The sequence below is a fragment of the Annulohypoxylon maeteangense genome (assembly GCF_022496945.1).
Source record: "Annulohypoxylon maeteangense strain CBS 123835 unplaced genomic scaffold GGS22scaffold_13, whole genome shotgun sequence".
Classification (NCBI taxonomy): domain Eukaryota; kingdom Fungi; phylum Ascomycota; class Sordariomycetes; order Xylariales; family Hypoxylaceae; genus Annulohypoxylon; species Annulohypoxylon maeteangense.
The window spans coordinates 74,283-97,672 of record NW_025953260.1 but is presented as its reverse complement, the minus strand read 5'-3'; the positions used below and the strand labels follow the sequence as shown (position 1 = coordinate 97,672).

Sequence of the window (23,390 nt, the reverse complement as noted above, 5' to 3'; positions counted from 1 at the left end):
CCTGGCTGGGGTATTAGCTTATCGATAAGCTAATGATTTACTTCTTGCTAACTTTGTAAGTACCGATTGTACCGTAGGCTTTGGTTAAAAAATTATTCCATTGTGGAATTGTTCCAAGGTTATCGCATCTCGACGATACCTTCAAACACCACAATCGTCATCATGCTGCCGAGCAGGGGATTATCGAGATCAAATCCGGCTTCCGCTCTGCGGCTTGCTGGGTCTGTTCGGACACAGGTATAATAAATTTCTTCCAATGGCAACCATTCTTCACTTTCATCGCTAACGCCGAAATTCCTCTCACAGTCGATTCGACCCTCACAAGTTCCCCTACGCTATTTCTCTCAGGCACAATCTCGATCTACACTGCTGAATCGATCCAGAACCGCATCTTCTACGCCTATATCTCTAATCGGTTCTCGCCCCGTTCTTGCGGCTACCACATCCAGCATCTTTACCCAAAATTCCGGAGCTTCGCGAAACTTATCGCTATGGCCCTTCTCTTCCAAGCCGAAATCTCCCGCCGAGACGGAATTCAAGTCCTCTGCCGAGGCGCAGCCTACTTCAGCTACCTTTTCGGAGCCGTTTGAACCTGATGCGCCCCTAGAAGCCTCAGCGCAAGAACCCCTAACACAAGATGACCTAGCCTCGGCGCAAGACCAACTGGATTCTCCCGCCGATCTAGGATTACCGTCCATTCTTGATATGCCCGAACAGATAGGATACCTCAAGTCCATCGGCTTAGATTTCGGATGGGGACCTACGGCCATGTGCGAATGGGCCGTCGAACATATCTATATATACACCGGCATGCCCTGGTGGGCGGTCTTAACCACCATGGCTTTCGCATGGCGTGCCGCCTTATTCGTGCCCACCCTCAAAGGTAGCAAGCATCAGGCGATGTTGCAAAAGCTCACCAGAGATCCGGCTTACATACAAGCCAAGGAGGAGTTCGACGAAGCCGTCTACAAATCCCGCGACATGGTCGCCCAGAAGAAGGCGCGTGACAAGTTGATGGCCCTCAAGAAGGCGTCGGGCGCCAGCACGATAGGCTCTTTGGCCACGTTATGGTCTTTCCCTTTCAGCTGGGGAATGTTTCGACTATTGCGAAACATGTCCGCCATCCCCGTGCCCAGCTTGGAGACGGGAGGCATGTTATGGTTCACGGACTTCACCATCCACGACCCCTACTTCATACTCCCCTTCACCTCCGTCACCATCACGACTCTCATGATCAAGGTAAAGCCGGCGTCCCCCTCCTCTCCATTAGGATATGCCCGGCTAATTATTTTTTCCCTTCTTCCTAGCAAACCCAAGCTGCCACCCAAGGCGCACAGTTAAACCCACAAGCCGCGCTGATACAAAAAGGAATGTTGTACGGTATGCCTCCCGTAATGTTCTTAGCCACGGCCTGGCTACCAGCCGGCCTGCAGTGGTTCTTCCTAATGTTCAGCGCCGCGGCCGTCGTCCAGTCGTCCGCGACCCTCAACCCGGCCATACGTCGCTGGGTCGGCATGCCCACCCTCGCATCCCTACACCCAAAGACCGCGCCGTCCGCCAACGAGGCCGGCGCCACGTACACGAGTCCTTCCTCGGGCAGGAGCGGATTCATAGATTCCATGATGAACTCGCCCACCAAGCAGAAGTGGAAGAAGGCCAAGGAGTACGAGGAGCGCAGGAGCGCGGAGGAAGACGAGGAGGCCGAACGACGGATGGACGAGATACGTCGGAAACGCGCCGAGAGGCAGCGGTCTTGAAAGTCGAAATGAAAGTCGAATGATCGACCGCTCGCTCACCCGGTTTTGGCGTATGGCGTGGAAACGGGAGCAGAAGCCAGGATTGTACCATTACGTAGACGGAATACTCTCTCATCCCCCTTTTCCTACGAAGCGTATTCGCCGCCGCCGACGCTGACGCCTGAGAAAGAAAGAAAGGCGAGTTGGCTTAAGTGATGAGGTGTTGCTCACGATATTGGAATTGCATTGTACACTACCTAGGTACATATATGTATATAATGTGCAATAGTAAGATGATCTCGAATCAAGTCATCGGCTGGTTGCTTGTGTACATGCACAGCTACCTATGTAGTCAACTCACTCACTACCACTACTTCGAATATATTCACAAGGGAAAAGTGTCACGTCTAGACAAGACATCTCATAGGGTGATTAATTAGGTTCTCCGGCGATACTATCCTAATCGAAAGAGCCGAACGATCCTCTGATCATCCCACAACGCAAACGCGAATCTCGTCAAGAATTACGAGAGGTCGCGCCGACAAGCGCATCGTCGCCATGCCGCGGCTCGCCTCGCCTCGCCTCGCATTGCCCACGCGACGGACCTAATATTTTTCTACAGTAATTAGGAAAACCCTAGCCATGTAGGTGGTATGTTTTCTTAAACCGGTTTTCAGAACGACCGCACTCTTGCCTCGAGTGCTGGATAGGTAAGGGAATAAGGGGGGGTATGAATCCCGGTGTCTACCAGGTCTAGCGACCTTTTTGTTTAATATCTCATAATACACTAATTATGAAGGGAAGGGAGTAAGGAGGAAGTGAGTAAAAATGACAGATGAGAAGAACACGATAAGGGGTGACGATGACCTTCGTGTTTAGAATACAGTCCCGTCGGAGTCGATCAGGATAGGCGGTTCCTTCGTATTTGGTCGGCTGACTTCCGCGATTTCACGGCCGCCCTGGAATCAGATGTTAGTATGTGGTTCACGCAGTTGTGGAAAATCGTAGTTGGGGATAACTACTGGGTAGACGTGGTGACAGCATTACTACTACACCATAGAGAACATACCTTCCAACTTCCGGCCTCGAGCAATTGCGCCAATGTGAGTTCGCCGCCGTTGAGTTCCTTCTTAAGGGCCTTGTTCACCTCGACTAGGAGTTTGTCGAGGAAGCCCACGGTAACACCTCTCCACTCCACGATCACATCATCACCCGGTTCGAACATAGGCGCTACCTCGACACCTTTGGTTCCCGTCCGTTGGCAATGGTCGTTATAGTGTTGCAGTCCACGCTCGTTGTCGCTAGCCTTGAGCGTCAGGACGCCAAGGTCGATGAATAGCCCGCCATTTCTGTACTCCGGTAGACCCGTCAGTAGCTCCGTGCCGGCGAATTGAATCCGTAGGAGGTTTTGCATCGGTTGCATCAACGAGTACGTGAGCCATTGTGTGAGCTTGTGGAAAGGTAGTATGGACTCCCAGGCTGCGGCACCCTGCGCATTAGGGAAGGGGGATAAGTTGGGCGAGGTGGACGCCGACGTCTGTTGCGGCATCGAGGAGCAGGGCCACGCATCCCCGAGTGAGACACCGTCGATAGCTGTTCGCGACGGAGGCCAGATCGTGGCAAGTCCTGACATAAGCGCATTCCAAAGTACGGGGAGGACTACGATAGGGTTTGAGGTCGCTTGTGTCGTTGGATGGGCGAGGAGATAGTCTGCGCATTCCAATCTGGTTAGAAATTGCCTTGGCGAATTCCAAGAGGGAGGATTAAGGAGGATTGGATAGAGGGATCGGATTGAGGGATCGGAACGGGGGCCAGGGGCCAACTAGTCTCATGAATATGAATATATAACATACCGATCAAATTGCCTGGTCGTCCATCATCCCCGAAATACTCTGTCTTCTCCTCCAGCGCATTACCCAGTCGGATCAGGAGTTGCGCTCTACCTTCGATGCCAGCGACCTCGCACCCGGGCCGCGACTGCATGCCTTTGGCCAATTGTTCGACGGTGAGTTTCCGGAGACCATCTTTGTCCACCTGGAATTTGTTGTTCGGATTTCCAGAGAACAATCCCTATTGTGATGCAAGTCAGCGCCGACAGGTAGGTAGGTAGGTAGGTAAATAGGTAAATAGGTAGCTGTCTGAGGTAGGCACTTGACCGAACAAAGAACATTCTCCATCTGTAGCCATGTGTATCTCATAGGTAACTACCTAGTATGTACACAGACGTCACAGGCAGACATCACAGGCGTCGCAGGTATCACAAGCATCATAGGTACACGTACAGTCTTAAACATCTCCAAGCTCGCGATAGCTAATCCCTCCGATCTTCTATATATGCGACCGTTCTCGGCGCTCTTGAAGCTCCAGGTCGTACCGGCGCCGGCATCGAGCAGGACGCTCACGAGGAACAGGTCGATCAGGCTGCGACATTTCTCGGTGCTGTCGATATTCTGGGGAAAGGTGGCGAGCAGGTTTGCGACGCGATCCCGACCGCCGACGCAGAAGTGCTGATATCGGCCGTGGGGCGGGATGGAGGAAAACGGCGGGTCGAAGTCTCGCTATAGCACTTCCTAGTCAGCACACACCTATAGCAAGACACCTATAACAACGACACATGTGCACTAGTATAGTGACTATAGTGTGTGTCTAGAAAACTGGGGGCGGATTCGGCATTTCCCAGACCTTGATGATTCCGCATACGAACGTGACTACATCAGGAAACTTGGCCATGTCAACGTCGAAATGGCTAAGGGAGTTGCGCAGGGCCTTGTCGGTCACGATCTTGGACCTCTCGCGGATGGAGCCCAGACTCTTGAGATAACCCGCGGCATCGAGAGACGGGTCTGGGGGTTTTGGAAGGTTGATTCTGGGCAAGGGGTGAGGCGTCATGGGGGTCAGAGGCGTCTGCGGTACGCTGCTGGACGAGATGCGATTGGTGTTATAGATCTGAAGTCGCGAGTTGCCCGTCGACGAGCTCCTCATGTTTGACCCTTCCGAGTTGAGGCTTGCCGAGTCATTCCCTGTTCCAAGTCCACCGTCCGCCGCGGTCGCCGTGGCGTTTACCGGCTTCGGCGTTTTAGACCTTCGTGAGAAGAGACCCATGTTTTTGATACAGTACCTAGGATTGGATACTTAAGTCTTAGATTGTACGGCCCTGAGTACGGGTAGGTATGTATGAGGTATGCAGGTATGTATGTAGGTCCAATTGCTTTTTTTTTCTTCTTTTCTTGTTTTGTTTTTCCCTCTCGTTCGTTACCACGTGTGTCACGAACACCCTTTTTTTCCCTTTTCTGACCTTATTAATTTTTTTGTCTTAGGTACGTTGTATCTGGTTGGCTAGCTGGCCCGTTCTGGTGTAAGTCCAAGACCGAGCACTCGTCCCGATCAAGCAATAAGATCGATCAGATCAGCAGAGAGCCAATGGGGAGGGGCAAGTACCCATGGTCGCAGAGCTCCCTAAGGTCGTATGGTCTAGGGATGAATTAGGTATTGGTAAAGGGGGAGGGGCTCTTCGTTGGTTCCCATTCGTTCCCATCCGTTCTTATTCGCTTTTGGACAGGTCTACCCAACTAACAGCTCTAACGGTACCATAAGGTTATGTCTAACCAGACAATCGGACGTCTTCCAGCTGCGCAGAGTGGAGAAAGAAGTCGAATGTGGGGGAGAAGAAAAATATTCAGGGGGAATCTGCCTGAATGAAATGGAAGTATTGGGAATAATAGCGAAGATGCCTGGTCATATCGAATGTCTTCGTAGTGTTGATCATTGAGAAATTTCTACTATGTAGGTATCTTGGATGATTGACTTCAAGGTTGGAATTGACTTCAATGTTGCTTAGGTACCTTTGAGTTTACCTATGCAGAATCTGACACGACCACATTGAGTCTATTGAGTCTAGGTAGGTAGGTATTAGGTAGGTAGGTACTAGGTAGGTAGGTATGAATACTATTTCCTAGTAACTCTTGGCTACCCTGTTGCCAGGTACAAAGTAAACACTAAACACACCAACTTCAATGACAGTTTCGATGCTTACGTAGCTCAGATGGAAAGCTCGAACGAACACCATACTTCAGATAGGTAAGGCGTATGCTGCTACGAACATATAGAGTTAGGGGAAGATCTAGACCGAGGCTTGATGAACTAACCGGCGCTAGATATGTATTAGCCTTTTTGGCCCCCATCCTTCATCGTCCTTCGTCGTTACTTCGCTCAGTATACCTAGCAGCTATATGTAGGTAGATACGAATGCATGCAACTATTCCGACGATATTGGTATGGTATCAATATGGATGGTTTAATCTTGGTGTCATTCGAATAGCAAGATGAACGCGATGCGACTTGTCACAAGCTTCCATCTCAACGCTCGTAATTCTAGGATCCTACCAAACTATGTACCTAGCCCGCTAGGTTATTACAACGTTTAACCCTCATCAGGAGATCGATCCAACAGTGGACCTAGGATTTCATCAGGATCAGCAGGAACCGCCGAACCGGGGACGGGGAAAGGACAGGGATAGCAGCTCTTAAGTGGCTTTTAGTAACTTTTAGGGATGTCAGGGGCCAACTTAAGGTCCCGACCGAGGTGATTTTACTAGTGCGCTGTATGCGTATGATTTGCTTCCCGTCCCTCAGACTGCATTCTGGTTATGAACCATGCTTCTGGGCTGTTTTGCAGTTGCTTCGGGATACAATAAAGTCGGGTCAACGGCTCTCACTGCTAAGTGATCAGGGATAGATCCAACATCATTTCTCGTTCTACTTAGTTGCCAGGTAGCCAGGCAAGCAGGCAGGTTAGGAGTATTGATTGAATTTGATTGAAGAGAAATGCCTCATCAATTTTGACAGGCAAGGTGATGATCTTTTTTCTAGGCGCAATTTCGCAATTCCAACTCGGTAACGTACAAAGCCACACTACGCCGAGTGGTCTCCCTAATTGTGTGGCACTTTTGTCTGCTTGTGTGGTTGCGGTCATGTGTTGTACATTTACGATTGCGATTGATCCTTCGATACCGAAATGGTGAAGAATGTTTTTGGCACTAGCTGACTTGGTGATATTTTAGAGAAGCGGGATGACATGCAGGGAGATGCGACCCTACCTAATACAAACCCTAAACCTGGCGATAATTGTCCAGTGATTGTGTACATGCCGCGTACTGTATCTGTAAGTGCGCTGTAGGTACATAGGAGGAAAAGCTCCCAGCCGTTTCCACTGACAAACACCACTTTCCGCGCAAACATTTCCAGCAAGGTTACGTACATGGTAGGGGTACCTTGAAGTGTATCATGATGAAGATAGGTACTAGGTAGATAGTACTGCAACATCTACTGTGTACCTATCCTCCAGGGCTATGTAGGTTAATCCCCCAACAACACGCTCGCAAGATGAAAAGTCTCGGATACCCGCGTCGACGGAAAAGTGCACGACCGACGACTTCGTGAAGGGTATCGCTTAACACGATACATGCGTATACCCGTCTGCTCGGCTAGCAAGGGCCTGGCCCTGAATTCTTGATTGTTCCTGAATTCTTCCGATCTAATTCCTAACTCCTACGAAGTTGCCGCTTGCCGACAGCCTAGTAACGTTCCGTGACATCGTCAACTACGCCGCCTGCGCATACGCGGCTCATATAGGGGATCAGACGAATCGCTTACCCATTCCGCCGCACGCGTCTAATCGTGGCAGCCAGGATGGGTACTAGGATAGTGCACATTGCATAGCAGAGTAGCATATTAAGACCCTAAGAATCTAGAACAGATCGTGCGACAAGGAAGCTAGCCCCCAACTCCAACGGTCGAAATCAGGGACTTGAAGGGCATGTGGCTTGCGGGGTTGGCAGAGGAAGGGTGGAAAGCAGGTCTCGGACCCATGTATAACGGAAAACCCTTACACATATGAGATCTATCCGGCCGGTTCTATTCCCATGATAGCTTAGGCCGAAGAATTGGTTCCTTGCATACTCGACGTCGGCTCCAAACATTCCCAAATCGCGACAGCTCCGAGATATCGGCCTCGTCGACCCGCTGTCAGTGGCATTCATGCAAGGAACAAGGCACAGGCCGAACTCTAAATCTGCCTTTGGCCATGCTCCCGCGCGGAGCCGTCTAGTTCTGGCAACGCAACACGGGAACTGCCAGACACGGAACCTCAGATGCCTTTAGTCTCTGTCCTTTGATGTCTTTAGATACCCCTTTAGATACTCTTCAGATATCCTCAGATATCCATTAGATACCCTTGACACATCCCAGGCATAACCTTGACATGACCTTGACATACCTACCCTTCACATACCCTCCCCCCTGATCATATAGGGGTCCTGACCAACAACTCTGTATGATGGAGACGAGAGGGGTAGACCGTAGTGTCTTCGCTGCTAGTCGTGCTCGAGCCTCCTGGATCTCGCCGAGTTCATGTACGTAACTAGATTCGCATAGGTAGATTCGCATATGGGGGCTGCGCCATCTACCGGCGTACCCCTAAGAACGTGATCGAGATAATGGTAGGGATGTAGATATCTTGGCCTACTTGCACAGTAGTTCTAGCCTTTGTCGTGCCGTCGATATCTTGGAAAGATCCTTTGCTGATACCATCTTAAGACTTCAGTATCATCGCTTAGCTCAGATGCTTGTTACATTGTTGGTTGTGAGGATGTAACGATGATGGGTAAATATTCCGGTTTGTGAAGCTTAGACGTCCAACATGACGAGAGTCTAGATGTTTACGAGCTCGACTAGCTTGCTAAAGAAACACTAAACAAGTCATTCGTAACTACCGGTCTTATCTAGGCACTTGGATTAGCTAGCAGACATCAGACCAAAGGATCATGAACTTGCCAAAGGCAGCATAGCATCTCGGAGAGTGTACGAGTGAGATCTGACCTCAGCGAGATCGAAGGAGTTGGATGAGGCAAAGTGTTTCGATGATGAAAATAGAATGCCTGTACAGATCTATGCCCAGGTGAACAACTATCAAGTTTGCTGTTTCTGCCCAGGTGTATAAGCGATTGGCTAAGTGAGTGGCCACGCTACGAGCTCAACTCGTTCTCTTAGCCCTATCCAAAATAGCAATATACCTAGGTAGTTAATTAATTTATTACCTACACATAATGAACTAGGCACCTGACAGGAATATAAGTTGAGGGTCGGTATAGTAAATAGCACACTTACTCAGATTTAGTACGATGTAACGAATCCAAGACCATGTCAACTTTCTTTATCCCCTTAAACTTGGAGGGCGACGCCTGAAATGTAACGATAGCTAACCGGGAATTACCACTGGGCAACAATGAATGCTGATGTTGGCATCAACAGTATCTCAAGTTGATTCTCAACTACCTAGCACTAGGTATGATACTATTCTGTAGAGTTTACCAACATCAGGACATGACTTCTAGACTCAGGAGAACTTCTCCTGGCAGGGGAGGCTTAAAACGAGATGGGTAGTCCCGGTAGTTCCGAGACAGTTTCTCGTTCACCACCCGCATGTATCTCTTTTGAAACCCCCAAGACACCGTACCTAGTAGTCTCAGTGCTGCAGTTCTCATGCACGTGTATGCCATGTTCGTAGAAACCTCATGAGACATTGATGAACCATTCAATATTCTGAACTTGAGCCTCTGGTCGTTGTACTTGTTTATCTCCTATCCACCATATCGGTTAGACGATGGAGGATCTCGCCACTTGATTCAGATCCCATCGCCAATAAGCTAGTGGATTAATCCACACATGCATGTTCTAGTCCTTCTGCTTATCATAGTACATCATACGCATAGTATCTGGTCTTATAGGGAATAGCAGGGTGGCTGGATGGTACCATATGTGTGGATTTGGAGCGTATCTTGACCAAAGGAGGAGATGGCTTCGATTTGGGTTAACCAATTAATCTACCACTGACAGAAATTGATAGTACCTAGAGTCCTAGACATACCTTTTAGTTCTAGCATATGTATGCTGTATGTATGATATATGTATTGAGGTTGAAAATCGGAATTGATTAGCATAGGGATCAGTAGCGATTGATCGTCTCAATTTGTCAGCGTTGGACTGGATCAGCAAATTTGACGTGCCTCAATGCCTCATTGCCTCATCAACCGTTGACAAATTGAACGATCCTCTATCCAGTCTGCCAGTATACCCAGTATAGGTATTAGGTACCCAGTATACCGTATACCCAATATACCCAATATACCCAGCATACCCAGCATACCCAGTACACACGTGCAATCGTCACGATAATGATTCCGTAACCGCGGATTTACCGATACCGCTTCCTGCGAGAACGTACTCTGCCCCGATGGAGCATATGCGATGGAACGTCTCCACGCATAAGCTCTACGAACTATCGATTAACTGATCTGGGAAGGGTATGATCTCACACACGCCCAGATACTAACCAGAATAGTCCAGAAAAGAGAAGGATCGGGATAAGCTTACCCATAGTATTCTGTCTATATTTGTTACTTGGCTTCGGTCCTTTGAAAAGTTCTGTCAGGACTAGATATCGTATAGGCAGTTGCTTGCAGGTTGGTCTACAGGTTGGACGTCCTACGAAGGTTCTCGGTTTAGGTTGAGGCGTATTTGTTCGGGAACGGGTGTGCTCGACGGGTGTGCTCGACGGGTGTGTTCGGAACTTGCCTAGATTACAACCTTGTACCTGACAAGTGCGTGCAAAGTCTTCAGTGTTGCGACGGTATGTTCCAGGATTGCATAGGTACAATTACTACCCAGAAAGCTGGGTTGAGTAGCAGAGTAGTTTTGCATCGAAGACGATGGTACATGGGATGGAGTTTGGAGTTTCTTCAAGAGTGCACATGTGCCACGAGGCTTTAGATGCTGGTACCCTCCACCAAACCTGGTTGTCTGATTGGGCGATGTGGCTTATAAGCATGTACTAGGTAAGTACTCTGCAGAGGAAGTGTGTGGATATAAGCTAGGCTTTTCTCGAATTTCCATTGGCCAATCTTAACTAGACGGGACGATAAGCATCCCTGGTTGGTCGCAAACTTAGTCGGTTGTACTGCATTTGTACAGAGTACTGCATCTCTATGCGTGTCAGCACCGCTGAAGGATTCTCGAAGAAACCTAAGGCGGGGCCAATTTGATCCCTTTAGCGCCGGCATTCGCCAGAGATGTTCGCTAGACATGATGTTTCTGCACCTCTCCTGCTTTTCCATCCTCAACTGGGTAAGATACCCTCCCGTATCGTGTACTTGGCCTACACACCAGCGGGCTACACACCACTGGGCAGCATACGGACCAGCATGCACCAGCATATACCACATACACCAGCATACACCAGCATACACCTCAGAGCCCAGTATGCAGCTTACAGCCCAGAAGCCCAGCAACCAGTAACCCAGCGACCCAGCGACCCAACAGCCTGCAGTATGACATTCCAGAACCTTTGGAAGAGGGCGCTGAAGAATATTGCTGTGCCTCCTCATGTTCCCACCACCAACTGTGTGCTTAGGTATGTACTATCCGTAAGTAAACCTGCAACCCGCAACCTGATGACCTGGTACACATCTGTCATCGCTTGAACTGATCGCCCCGACCCGGTCCCTGACGGATGCTAAAACCGTTTTACGTCGCGACTAGACCTCTAATGAGGGGTTACGTGGTGGTAAATATGGGTTGAGGCATCTAAACCCCACTCGCAGAATACCGAAGTCCCTCCAAGGGTGGCAGTATACCAGTGACTAGGTGCTAGGCCGGTAACTAAATGAAATGAATCTCCATCTGATAGAGGGTGGGAGGAGAAACCAGGTAGGTCCTAGGACCTAGGTACCTAGCAGTAGGTAAGGCTTCGCAGATGGAGACTCGTGAGTCGAAAAAAAGACCAGAAGAAGCAAAGACGAAAAACAAGATTATTTAGTTACCATTCGGGTTATTGTTAGAATAGGTGACTAGTAACGGTAAGGTGTTATTGTGGGATTGTATTGGTGCCACCGTAGTATCCGTCTTGGCCATCACCTGCCCCATTCGTCAGACCAGGCGTTGTAAGATGCGGCCGCATGCGTAAGAGGATATTTATAATGCATAGACCCCACGCTGACGCCCTCGGAGTTTAGAAGGTTATGAGTGATGGTAGCGCTGTAGATACTTCTTTCGGCTGGTGAAAGTCAGCATCTCAAGAGTTTCTAGAGTGGTATTCACCTAGACAACTCGAATTCGTCATCCTTCTCACCAACATCAACGCCGACCCGACCTCACCCTCCGTCAACTTGCGCCGGTGCGCATAAGCGCTCTTCAAAATGGGTGTCATTCAGGATATTGCGGACAACTACTCCCAGGGCCAGATGATCGGCCTCGGGATCGCCTTCATGATATTACCTATCGTCGCCGTCAGCTTGCGATTATGGGCCAAGGCTCTCGGAAAGGGGATTAAGCTAGACGACTATCTCGTAGTTGCTGCGACGGTATGCTTTTCCTATTTTTGGTGTCGAAATAATTACCTACTAGGTAGGTACCAGGTAACTAACGAGTATAGGCTGTTTCTATCGGATGTGCTTCGGTGCAGTTGATCGCTGCTATCGACGGTCAGCTCGGCCAGCATCAAACAGTAGGACCGGACGGGCAACCGATCCTAGACGACCCTCGATTCGTCATCTATGAAAAGGTAGGCTACGATATAGCTTCTTGAAATTTTGAAAAAAAAAAAAAAAAAAAAAAAAAAAAAGAATCGATGCTAACTTTCTATAGTGCAAGCTTGCGGTCAACATTCTCTCGACCGTCGGCCTCGGATTCGTAAAGTCGTCCATCCTGGTCTTTTACATGAACATCTTTTACGGAAAGCCGTTCAAGATCGCATCTCAGGTCGTCCTCGGCATCGTAGTGAGCTGGACAGTCGCATTCTTCTTCGCAAACCTTTTCACTTGTTACCCGATCACTCCGTTCATCGAGCCATTTTACCACAACAAGTGCGTCGACGGGCTCGCGCTGTGGTACGGCATGGCTATCTCGGATATTCTCGTAGACGTGATCATCCTCGTCATGCCGATCCCTATGGTTTTCCAACTGCAATTACCATTGAAGCAGAAGCTGGGTGTTCTGGTTATGTTCCTTCTGGGTGCAACGTAAGTTCTTACCTCAAAACCCCGGACCCCGGACCCCTGATTTGTGCGACATACTAACGTACTACGTGACACAGCGTATGCGCGTTCAGCCTTACCCGTGCACTCATCTATGTGCACGTTGGTGACAGTCTGGCTCTTCACTTTAATGACGAAACTTGTATGATTACCTCCTCAGCCCCACGTCGCTGTGCCGATGTGCCGCTGTGCCGATGTGCAGATGAGCCGATGACTAACTTGAGTTCAGACTACACCTCGCCCGTCTTCTTCTGGGCGGTTATCGAATTATCGACGGCAGTACTTAGCGCCTGCCTTCCGACCTATCGACCCATATGGCTTCTGATGCGCGGTCGTCCCGTCAGACAGAAGCATCAGGGGTCTTACTTCTCGCGAAATCAAGGGAGTAGTGGCATCAGCCGTACCGCCCGAAGCTATCCCTTAGGATCTGTGACGGACTATAAAGACGACATCGGGCTTACCGATAACATAAGAGGGGTCGATGTAGATATCAGCGCGGACGGAAACCACTCGGAGGAGAACATGAGGCCGGGTCGGGGGATTACGGTAGAGCGAAGCGTCCATCTAGGTAGTCGGCCGGTGGAACATGTATAAATTGGGCGTTTGGGCGGCATTGTACTATGTTAAGACGAATACTAATGATATACGTCGCGGGGGACTCCATTCCATATGTTATTACGAGATACCTACATACGTATACCTGAGCGTATACCGGGTAATGTATAAATCGAATGATAGCGTTGAGTACTTACCTCTGGTAGTACCTATTTCTCAGCTGGTACCCCTTTTTACGGGTGTGGGAGATACCCATCAGCGGCACAGCAATAAAAAAAGTTGAACAGAATTTGGTGTCATAATGCATTTGACGTGATTGTGGGAGTGTGTATGTGGATGTGGGGGTGATAGTTTGATGCGAGAGCATAGCCAGATGTGTTTGTGGGAAGATGAATGAGGTGTGGTGATTAAAAAATGCCATAGGATAGATAGGTCCAGTACCTGGGTAGAGGAGATGCCTACAATTGAGAAAAAAATAAAATAAAATAACAACAAGTCCTAAGAACCCGTCTCGAACTCCCTAGCTACCGTGGTTCCGACCTCCTACCTAGCAGGCGGTTCATACACACGGCTTTCCAATTGAGCCAAGTCATTGTCTTCAACAGGTCCTTGAGGAATTGTTATGATGCACACCCTTCTTTAGATTTATAACCTTACTGTCGTCAATTGTACATTTGACTAGCCCCACATCTACTACTGTCACTGTACTTCCCCGCAATACTACCTGGGGGTACCCGGTCGCGATCGATTAGGCAAACTTTATTTATTCAGCTGTCATCATTTTTCATCTAAATCGTAAGTCCACGTCGACTTTTTAGCTACTAGGTATCTACCTACATTGTTATGGAACGACATCTAGCAATGATAAAAAAAACCCATGGTACTAGGTAATATGGATGGTAGGTAGTATAAATCTACCTAGATGCATGGCAAAACTCCATCCGCTCATCACTTCCTGGTAGCCGTCACCAACACAGCCGGCCAAGTAAACTGCTGCGTCTTACCCTCACCACCAAAATGCGACTCGAGTTCCTGGAACATGCGATTGATCTCCTGATCACCCTCGCCCAGAGCCTCCTTGAACCCGGGGAAGAGCACGCGGAAATACCTTCTCAGCTCAGCGATATCCCACTCGTTCTTCCACCAATTCGGATCTTCGCGCTCCTCGGTATATTCCCCAGGCTTGACGTTGCTGGTAGGATGGATGGGAAACCCGCACGCCTCCTCGCCGAAGAACGGTAGGGTCGCGCTAGTATTCCACTTGATCCTTCGCACGTTCGACCACGATTCTGGGTCTAGCGGGACGTAGTCGAGCCAAGACGCCATCCCTTCAGCCGCGCGCTTAAAGCCCGCTATACGGCGCTCGCTTCCCCGGATCACCTTGGACCAGTTGCGCACCATGATGCCGTCGATCAATGGCTGGGCTTTCGCGCGCAGCTTTAGATCGGAAAAGGTTGGGCGCCCGTAGAACCAAAATGCCAAGGTACCGCCTGGTCGGAGCAGACGATGGAAATTCTCAAGCGCTACGTGCTCGTCCATAAGTACCATGGCCTCGGCTGCGGCGATGAGATCGGCAGAACCGGGTGCGTGGTGCTTGATCAGATCTTCGCCCATGGAGTGCGTGAACGAGATGCGCTTGGCACCGAGGCTGGGGATCAGCCGGCGCTTAGCAACGGCTAGATGGGTGTCGTTGATATCTGATGCGACAACGTGGGCGAAGCGCGTGGCCAGCTCTTCGCAGACCTGGCCGGCTCCGCATCCTACATCGTGCGCGACCTCCCACTTGGACGAGTGCGCGTTGTGGTGGTTGTAGATTTCGTTGTAGAAGGCCGCATTGTAGCTCGGCCTAGTCGAAACGTAGTCGTGCCAAAATTGGGAGTCGTCCGCCGAAACGCGCCAGAAGTTTTCAGAGTCTTCCGCTTCCTCCCTGAGTGTGGCGGTGCTGCTGAAGCATCTCGCTCTGGTGTGCATCGTCCCCGGCACCTGGGATCGGATGGCACATCGCTGAAACCCGGTTGAGCCACGCCCGGAAATAGCGAGGCCGTGATGCTGACGGAGACTCGATCGCGAGCCCCGCTGGAGGGGAGCGATAAGGTGACGATAAGTTGTGGACCTCATTTCGGATTTGATTATGTGAATGTTTACATAAGAATGACCGAGGCTTGGAGGTCGCAGGTTCGCACCACCTACGTTCCGGGACGGCCATTACATAGGATTATTATGGAATTCCAATCCCATGCATTCCTTTCAAAGTGGTACCTAGGACTTTAGCTAACCTACCTAGGACTTATCCCCTTTGGCGATAGGCGGAGGAATGGACCGTCGAGTCTATCAAGTGGGACGGGGTTCGGTGAGAACGGGACGGGAGCTTACCTAGTTGGCGTAAGCGATAGACGCTTGATATGGTAGACGTTGTTGGCGCCAAGTACCTACGGTATACGCAAGCACAGAACTATGCTAGTACGGACTCCTAGGGGTATGTACTATAGTAGTGACGATTAGGTACGGTTGGTGAAGCTACACGTGTACTAGGTGACGATCTGGGATTACCTGGGATTACTCCTAGGTTTACTTAAGCTTATTTAGACCATGTTCGACCGTTGGTCCATGTTACGATACCCCGTCTCACTAGTCGAATATCAAAACTACCATGGTCCACAAGAAATCAGGAAAAGGGAAAAGATCGGAAATTAAATTGGCAAAAGGGCACTGTCGATAATCCGGAGAGGCTAAGACATCCGATGTTAGTGTCTACGATGTGCCGTCTTCGAAGTGCCTTTGACGAGTTGCATTCAACGTACTCTTCGATGCATCGTGTCAATGTATCGTGTCGATGTATTGTGCCAATATATCCTGTCAATACACGTCTACAATCCTCTACCACTCGGTCTCCCCACCGCCGATGGATGGAAATCTTCCTGACGTCTTCTCGCGCGTGGCCGAATCAATCTGCATATGGCGGGCGTCCTCGTGTGTCAGCAGAAATTCTGATCTGATAGAGTGCATGAAGCTGCATCATGTCGCGCAACCTACCTGATCCTTCACGAAATCTATCGCATCGTCCACCTTTGTGACCGCTTCATCCATCCCGAAAATCTTAGCTCCTGCGTTTCCCATGTCCGTCTGCACGAATCTGCGCCGTCGTTAGCACCTGCTGGGCAGTCTAGAACCTGTTACCCCCTCCCCCCCCGTGTTCGATTCTCGTCCTTACCCTGGATCGACGGCGAAGACGCATATCCCCTCCTCAGCAAGTTCGAAATGCAACTTTCGCACCAAGAAATGCGCCGCTGCCTTGCTTGCGCCGTAGGCTCCCATAGGAAGTGGATACTTTTCCATGCCCCCTGTAGAACCCTGCATGCTCCCTAGAAGCACGAAGCGTGGGCGCGCCGGCGCATTGGCTAGGAGAGGTAGGGTGGCCTGGGCAAGTCGCAGCGGCCCTAGACTATTGACATCGATGAGCTCGGCCAGTTGACCGGGCTTGACCTTGATGAGGGGTCCGATTGCGATGCTTAAGCCTGCATTCGCGACGACGATGTCCAAATGAGATATGTTTTCCGACGAACCGAGGTAGGCGACGGCATCGCGCGCGTCGGCGTCGGAGGTGCTGTCAATCTTGACTATTATCAATCTACTGCCGCGACCTCTGGGGAGGGTTGATAAGTTCTTGGAGCATATCGATTCAGGATCTCGGACTCCGGCAACTAGAGTTGTCCTTGGCTGTGAAAGAAAGGCTCACGTGAGACCGAGTCCCATACCTGGTTAGAGAGTTGGCGAGTTAGCGAGTCTGTTAGCAGTATCTAGATTCTACCTAGCTGCTTGGGGCGTAGCAGTAGCAGTGTAGCAGTGTAGCAGTGTAGCAGTGTAGCAGTGTAGTAGTGTAGCAGTAACAGTGTAGTAGCGTTGGTAAGTATTAGGTATCATGTAGGTACATTATTGGTCTACGAGGCTATATTCCTGTTTAGATCGTTACGTAGGATTCGGAAGACAAACCTCTACCTGCGCCGGTTATGAGAATATTCGTGTTCGAAGACATCACGAATGTTTGTGATTGACGATGAAGAATTGAGAGTTTGTCTGCACGCAAACGAACATACCTACCTAGGTAGAAAGCCACTGCTCTATTGCTTATAAATCCGATGCGCTGCTAATTTTGTGCTACCTACATCACTATCTAGGAAGCCACGATTGATCCTTTGTCGATTCATACAAGGTACAAACATACCACCCATCTCGCCATATTCCTTTAATGAGTAGATCTAGTAGTACCTACCCAGGTAGGCAATGGTACTAGTAGGTAGGAAGGCAGGAAGGTACCTATTGCGATAGAGGATCTGAGTTACCTAATCGAATATGTACCTAGAATCTACTAGGTAGATACCTATTTTAGTTGTATCAGACTGTTGAAGTGCATTTAACATTCTATCCCTTGCATAACGTAGTGCAATTGCCTATGCAACTGCCTGTGCAACTGCCTGTGCAACTGGAACATTGCCATGTGCTAAGTAACGGTCTTCCAAGTTCGTAGGTTCGTTCATCGTTGGACATGTGCATGTGAGATGTAATAGATGAGGAGTTGAGAAGTTGGTAGATTGGACAATAGCGCAACCCTCCATTGCATCAAGGTCGCAGTGTTGGTAACCACCTGTATATGTAAGCTACCTACCGTAACCAACCGTACGACTTCCTGGTGCTTGGTAGTCTTATGAACCACCTTGCTCCAACTTCCAAGTTATCTTAAAATCCCGTATCCCGCCACCTCTTCAACTTCCGCAATCTCGCTACCTAGGTATAATAAGCCACCGAAAAAGCATGTCCGAATCCACTACTTTCGACTACGTTATAGTTGGCGGGGGTCTCAGTGGCTGCGCTTTAGCTTCCCGCCTCAGAAGCTCGAAACCTGATAGCTCTATCCTAGTCGTCGAAGCTGGCCCGGACCCCGCTCCGGAACACGATGTCGTATCGCTGTTAGGAGGCTTCGCTCTACAGGGCAGCGCACTGGACTGGCAATTTCCTACGGCTGCAACTCCGTCCACAGCCGGTCGCACGCACACTCTCACAGCCGGAAAGACCCTAGGCGGCGGAAGCGTACTCAACTACGGCGGATGGTCCCGCGGTGATCCCCCAGACTACGACACATGGGCGACGAAGCTAGGTGGGGATAAACGTTGGACCTATTCGGGGCTATTACCTTACTTCAAGCGATCTGAACGATTCTTCGATGCGAATGCCGACGCCGAGTCACACGGTTTCGAAGGTCCCTTGAAAGTTACCCCGGTCAGCGGGAGTCACGAAACGAGGAAGTACCCCCTTCGCAATCCCATCGAGAAAGGATGGAAGGAGCTCGGCGTGGAAAGAAACCCTGACCCTTTCGTGGGCGGCTTGTCTGGACTGTGCGAATATTACGAGAGCTGGGAAAACGGGGAAAGGCGACCAAGCCATCTCGCCTACCCTCTGGACGGCATCACCGTGAAGACGTCCTGCCCGGTCTCCCAAATCCTGTTTGACAAAGCTGGCGCACAGCCAAAGGCGACCGGAGCTAAGCTGGCAAATGGCGAGACGGTCACCGCAAAAAAAGAAATCATCTTATCTGCCGGCTCGCTGCAGACGCCACGCCTCCTACTCCGCTCAGGCGTCGGTGACCCCTCAAGCCTATCCGCGCGCGGCATTCCCCTAGTCCAGCCCCTCCCCAGCGTAGGTCAGCAATATTTCGACCACTTTGCCCTATTTCAGTGGTTCAAGCTCAAGGACCCTTCGCGCGGGCTCGCCGTAGGCCATCCAAGCCTAGCCGACCCAGTGTTCGTAGCCGGAATGCCGGCCGACTGGAACAACAACGAAGGTCCTCCACGCCACGTCTTAGAGAAGGCTCTCGACGAAGATGGCGTCATCGGGGCTGAGCGAGAAGCCCTACTTCAGCCAGGGCGCGTTTTTGTGGAGACTCTCGTCGTCTATCACCCATTAGCCCCCGCATTCCCTCTCGACGGAAGCATCGTCTGCACCTCCGTCATGCTTACACTGCCGAGCAGCCGCGGTCGCGTATCGTTGGCTGAAGATATCGACAGCGCGACACCGCTCATCGAACCTAACTATTTCACCACCGCGCTCGATCGTGCATGTCTCATCCACGGCGTCAGACGCGTACTCAAACTGATGCTCGGCACTGAAGCGTTGAGAGACTACGTGGAGACGGAGGTGGTGTTTCCAGGACTGACAGCGCTGACTCCAGAATCGACCGACGCCGAGATCGAGGAGAGGATTAGAGCGGTCGGGGTGGCCCACTTTCACGCGGCGGGGAGCTGCCCCATGGGCACGGTGATAGATGGAGATCTCAAGGTTAAGGGGGTGCAGGGTCTTCGAATCTGCGATGCCAGCATCTTCCCAAGCCCCGTGGGCGGACATCCGATGGCGAGCTTGTACGGCGTTGCAGAACAAGCTGCTGATATCATCGCAGCTGAGGCTTGAGACAGGAAAAGCATATTCGCTGTGTGCTAGCTTGCTGCTTGGTTGCTTGGTTACTGGTACTTGCCTAGGAGATAGCATCAGCATTTAATGTCAGCTATATGTACTTACTTTTAAGGACCAGGTACGAGGCAACCGGCCACAAATTTATTAGTCCCGTGTTCGTGCCTACCTCAATATCTGAGCAGTGTTAAGACCAGGCAGCCAGGTAAGTTGCGGGGCGATTGCTAGCCCAGCAGCCCAGCAGCCCAGGCAGTCCAGGCAGTCCAGGCAGTCCAGGCAACCCAGACAATAGCCCTGGAGCAGTTGCCATCTTAGATGGTGTTGTACCTAGCAGCCCACCACGCTCACCTGTAGTCTACTAGAATTAGGCATCGACCACCTGGGCACTCTTGCTCTCCAGGGCTTTCACTACACTGCACTAAGTTACAACCCTACAGGTCTTGTCACACGACCCAACACCTCTGTAGACAACAAATTAAAATCGTAGATTAATATGAACTATTTACAGAATATGTGCACACCCTCGGGTGGATATTCCTCGGAACCGTGTTAATTAATTCAGGATACCGTCTTCACGTATCGCGTAACATAGATACTAGGTACCTAGATGGCTATAGGTCGAACCACTGGTTAAAAACATTGTAGGGGTCATATTTCTTCTTGAGCTGTTGCAGCCTCGACGTGCTGTCGTTGTACACTTCTTGGTTTTCCTCGTCTCCGAAGGCGAAGTTGACGTATCTGGATTGGTGGTTAGCAACATGCATCGTCGTCTTCATCGTCTTCGTCTTCGTCGCTATCCTGGGTTAGGAATACTCACGTGCGGTTGGACGATAGTCCGTCGTCGGCGCGTAGCAGATCACGGAAACCGGAGCCGAATGCCTCGGCCTTCGCATCCAAGCTCGCATCGGGGTACCATGAGATGGTAAAGCCGTTGAAGCGGATGTCGCGGTTAGCAAACGACGCGCTGTCGGATCCGAACGATTGGGTCTTCTCGAGCGAGTAGCATTCGACGACGACGGTGGTGGCGCTCGTGTTGGGGTTGGTGAGGAACTGGTTGTAGTCGTTCCAGATCTGGCGCCAGGTGGTAGGGACGAAGTTGTTGAAACCGGCGCTGTAGGTTGGCTTGCGCCCGCCCTTGGTGCAGAAGCCGTCGGCGCCGGCGTTCCACTGGCTCTGGGGTAGCACCGCCGTCGTGTCGCTGTAAGGTCCGATGTCGAGGATCGACTTGAACGCCGCACGTCCCTCGGCTTCCGTACCGAAGTAGAACACGGTCACGAGAACGGTAGGGGTGCCGTTCGACGTTAGGAAGTACAGGAAGATGTTCATGGGTGCCTCGAGCTTAAGATCCTCGATAGCTTGGGTGACTTTCTCGATCTTGTCCTCGGTGAACCACAGACCACCGGTCCAGGCCGTGTTGTCGGCTTGCTTCATCGGGGTAGACTTCATGACGGCCGAGGTGACGATGCCGAAGTTAGGGCCGGCACCGCGGAGAGCCCACCAGAGGTCCTCTTGCGCGGGCGTTATGGTGACGAGGCTTCCGTTAGCTAGGACGACGTTGAAGGAGAGGTAGTTGTCGATGGCGAGGCCGTAGAGACCCACCAGGTTACCGTAACCTCCGCCGAGACCCGCGCCGAGAGCTCCGACGCAGTTGCAGTTGCCCGTGAGGACCTGCACATCGTTGGCGTACGCCTGCTCGATGACCTCGTGGATCGCGGCACCTCCTCCGATAGTTACTTGCGTCTTGTCGGCGCTGAAGGTAGTGCTGTTGAGGCCGCGCAGGTTGATGAGGACGCCGTTCTGGCCTAGCGTAAACGCGCCGCTCCAACCGTGACCTCCGTTCTGTGCCAAGAACGGGATGTTCTTCTTGACGAGGTATTGGACCTGAGACATGTTAGTTACGTAGCTGGACCGTCACGTGTGAGCATGACGAACCGTCGCCTGTACGTCGGCTTCCGTCGCGACGGACACGACGGTACCGGGATGAGGGGCGCCGTACTCGCTCCAGCGGGGAGCGACGGAGGCGTCGTGAGAGATGCTGGCGCCGGTCGAGAGCTTGGCTTGAAGCTCGCTGTCGATCAAGCCGCGCGAGGGGTGCGCGCACGCGAGGCCGAAGCCGGCCAACAGGCTAAGGAGTCCAGTAGAAGATCGCATCCTGAGTTGGGAATGAATGACTGGCTAGGTAGGTAGCTGAGGGATGCAGGAACGCGAATCGGTACGCGGAGACTAAAACTTTGGGGGGGAGGAGCCCAAAATAAGGGATTGCAGATCCGGGAGGCACTCTTCCCACGTGGACGGAGCGAGGCTCAGCATGCGCGAGTATGTGCGAGATCCATGCACCCATGCTCCGAAGCCATGCCTCTCCTCGCGGGAGCGTCCAATAGCGTCAGCGCGAGACAGGGGTTGGGGAACAGGTCCGCTTCAGGGACCCTCAGGACCCTCAGGTCAGCGATACGACCTGCCAACTTGGGTAGCTGTGGTCCTTGGCCGGCGATATAGCATTACACGTGTAATGCTCCCCCCCGATCCTTCGATCACATCGCGCAGATTACCAACTTGCCGGGGTAGCTCCCTAATACTCCTCGATGCTACTCCATGCTCCCTGGCGCTCCTTAACATGCTACATAGCGCCATCTTTCTTACCTCGTCCCATGTCCATGGATGTTTATTACAAACCATCTATAAGGCTTCTATCGAAAAAAAGGGATCACGCTACTTAGCGACGGATAGACCCTTTACCTTTTTTAAGCCAATATTCAATGCAATTTTATCGTTGCCAACATAATTCAAGGAAACTTGGTACGATTTAACGATTTAACTTCGTTCGAGCCCGTCCTTTTGGGCTTTCGGCTTTGGAGCGCGCGGCCTTTTCTGCATCTTCTCCGTTAGCCTGTCCACTTATTCTTTGCCCCTCCGAATCCTTCTGATGAGCTTATGCTCAGCGAACGCAGCTTAACCCGACTCGACGCAGCTCGACGCAACTTCGTAGGAGCTGACTCGACCTCCTCAGCTGTTTCGCACCACGTATTTCGCGTATCAGGGGAGATGGAGTTTACCTATCGATTGTCTAGACGTCGAGATGCTCTCGCTAAATTTGACTAGCGGGTCGCGATAGTCTATCCGTAGTTGTGGAGATTGACCAGTGATGATGATGGAGCTATCTGGAACAACGCATAAACTCTACCTCCTATGTAGTCTCCCGAAGCCTGCAACTTGTCGCTCCCAAGCGCATTTCCTTATTTCCGAACGCGTATGATGCAATTCACGGAAATCATCATCGAGGGGGGTATCATAGTTCTCTATTCTATTGGCTCCCAAGGGGGAGAGCGCGTTGCACGTTGGTTGGAATGAGACGAGCTGAAGCGTGTCAGTCTTGGTGCCTGAATGTAGAATGGCTGATCTAGAAGCGTACCTGGGATTCCTACCCACGAGACGCATAGCCTGGATGGATGCATCGATATTGCCAATCAACACTTGCGCGTGATAGTTAAATCTATGGAAAATTAACTAAATCTAAGATAGGGTAATTGAGATCCGGTGACGACAGTGGCAGGGG

The 23,390-nt window shown here is 51.0% G+C and overlaps 7 protein-coding genes across 7 annotated transcripts; 3 read left to right on the top strand and 4 right to left on the bottom strand.

Moving 5' to 3' along the window:
* Positions 1-86: 86 nt before the first annotated feature.
* On the top strand, positions 87-2,152 carry GGS22DRAFT_167739 (60Kd inner membrane protein-domain-containing protein). Its single transcript, XM_047962025.1, has 3 exons — positions 87-237; positions 307-1,239; positions 1,308-2,152. Exons 1-3 carry the CDS (start codon positions 163-165, stop codon positions 1,755-1,757), a joined length of 1,458 nt encoding a protein of 485 aa, XP_047816872.1. The 5' UTR covers positions 87-162; the 3' UTR covers positions 1,758-2,152.
* GGS22DRAFT_167736 (DUF1688-domain-containing protein) lies at positions 2,137-4,998 on the bottom strand. The gene is made up of 5 exons (XM_047962024.1): positions 4,419-4,998; positions 4,019-4,294; positions 3,590-3,806; positions 2,806-3,446; positions 2,137-2,695 (listed from the first exon to the last, which is right to left on the bottom strand). The coding sequence occupies exons 1-5, from the start codon at positions 4,836-4,838 to the stop codon at positions 2,612-2,614; spliced, it is 1,638 nt and encodes a 545-aa protein (XP_047816871.1). The 5' UTR covers positions 4,839-4,998; the 3' UTR covers positions 2,137-2,611.
* A 6,638-nt stretch (positions 4,999-11,636) lies between these two features.
* On the top strand, positions 11,637-13,796 carry GGS22DRAFT_167731 (uncharacterized protein). Its single transcript, XM_047962023.1, has 5 exons — positions 11,637-12,151; positions 12,223-12,351; positions 12,435-12,808; positions 12,883-12,965; positions 13,053-13,796. The coding sequence occupies exons 1-5, from the start codon at positions 11,987-11,989 to the stop codon at positions 13,415-13,417; spliced, it is 1,116 nt and encodes a 371-aa protein (XP_047816870.1). The 5' UTR covers positions 11,637-11,986; the 3' UTR covers positions 13,418-13,796.
* A 381-nt stretch (positions 13,797-14,177) lies between these two features.
* On the bottom strand, positions 14,178-15,861 carry GGS22DRAFT_34731 (S-adenosyl-L-methionine-dependent methyltransferase). The gene is made up of 2 exons (XM_047966870.1): positions 15,752-15,861; positions 14,178-15,637 (listed from the first exon to the last, which is right to left on the bottom strand). Exon 2 carries the CDS (start codon positions 15,494-15,496, stop codon positions 14,327-14,329), a length of 1,170 nt encoding a protein of 389 aa, XP_047816869.1. The 5' UTR covers positions 15,497-15,637; positions 15,752-15,861; the 3' UTR covers positions 14,178-14,326.
* A 394-nt stretch (positions 15,862-16,255) lies between these two features.
* Positions 16,256-17,131, bottom strand: GGS22DRAFT_190342 (NAD(P)-binding protein; the record flags this gene model as incomplete). The annotated part of the gene is made up of 4 exons (XM_047964962.1): positions 16,256-16,345; positions 16,412-16,511; positions 16,590-17,021; positions 17,115-17,131. The coding sequence occupies 4 exons, from the start codon at positions 17,129-17,131 to the stop codon at positions 16,256-16,258; spliced, it is 639 nt and encodes a 212-aa protein (XP_047816868.1).
* Positions 17,132-17,845: 714 nt separating this feature from the next.
* Positions 17,846-20,122, top strand: GGS22DRAFT_167720 (GMC oxidoreductase). Its single transcript, XM_047962022.1, has one exon. The coding sequence runs from the start codon at positions 18,188-18,190 to the stop codon at positions 19,835-19,837; it is 1,650 nt and encodes a 549-aa protein (XP_047816867.1). The 5' UTR covers positions 17,846-18,187; the 3' UTR covers positions 19,838-20,122.
* Positions 20,123-20,315: 193 nt separating this feature from the next.
* GGS22DRAFT_34723 (FAD-binding domain-containing protein) lies at positions 20,316-22,137 on the bottom strand. Its single transcript, XM_047966869.1, has 3 exons — positions 21,770-22,137; positions 20,655-21,718; positions 20,316-20,575 (listed from the first exon to the last, which is right to left on the bottom strand). The coding sequence occupies exons 1-3, from the start codon at positions 21,986-21,988 to the stop codon at positions 20,449-20,451; spliced, it is 1,410 nt and encodes a 469-aa protein (XP_047816866.1). The 5' UTR covers positions 21,989-22,137; the 3' UTR covers positions 20,316-20,448.
* Positions 22,138-23,390: the final 1,253 nt, after the last annotated feature.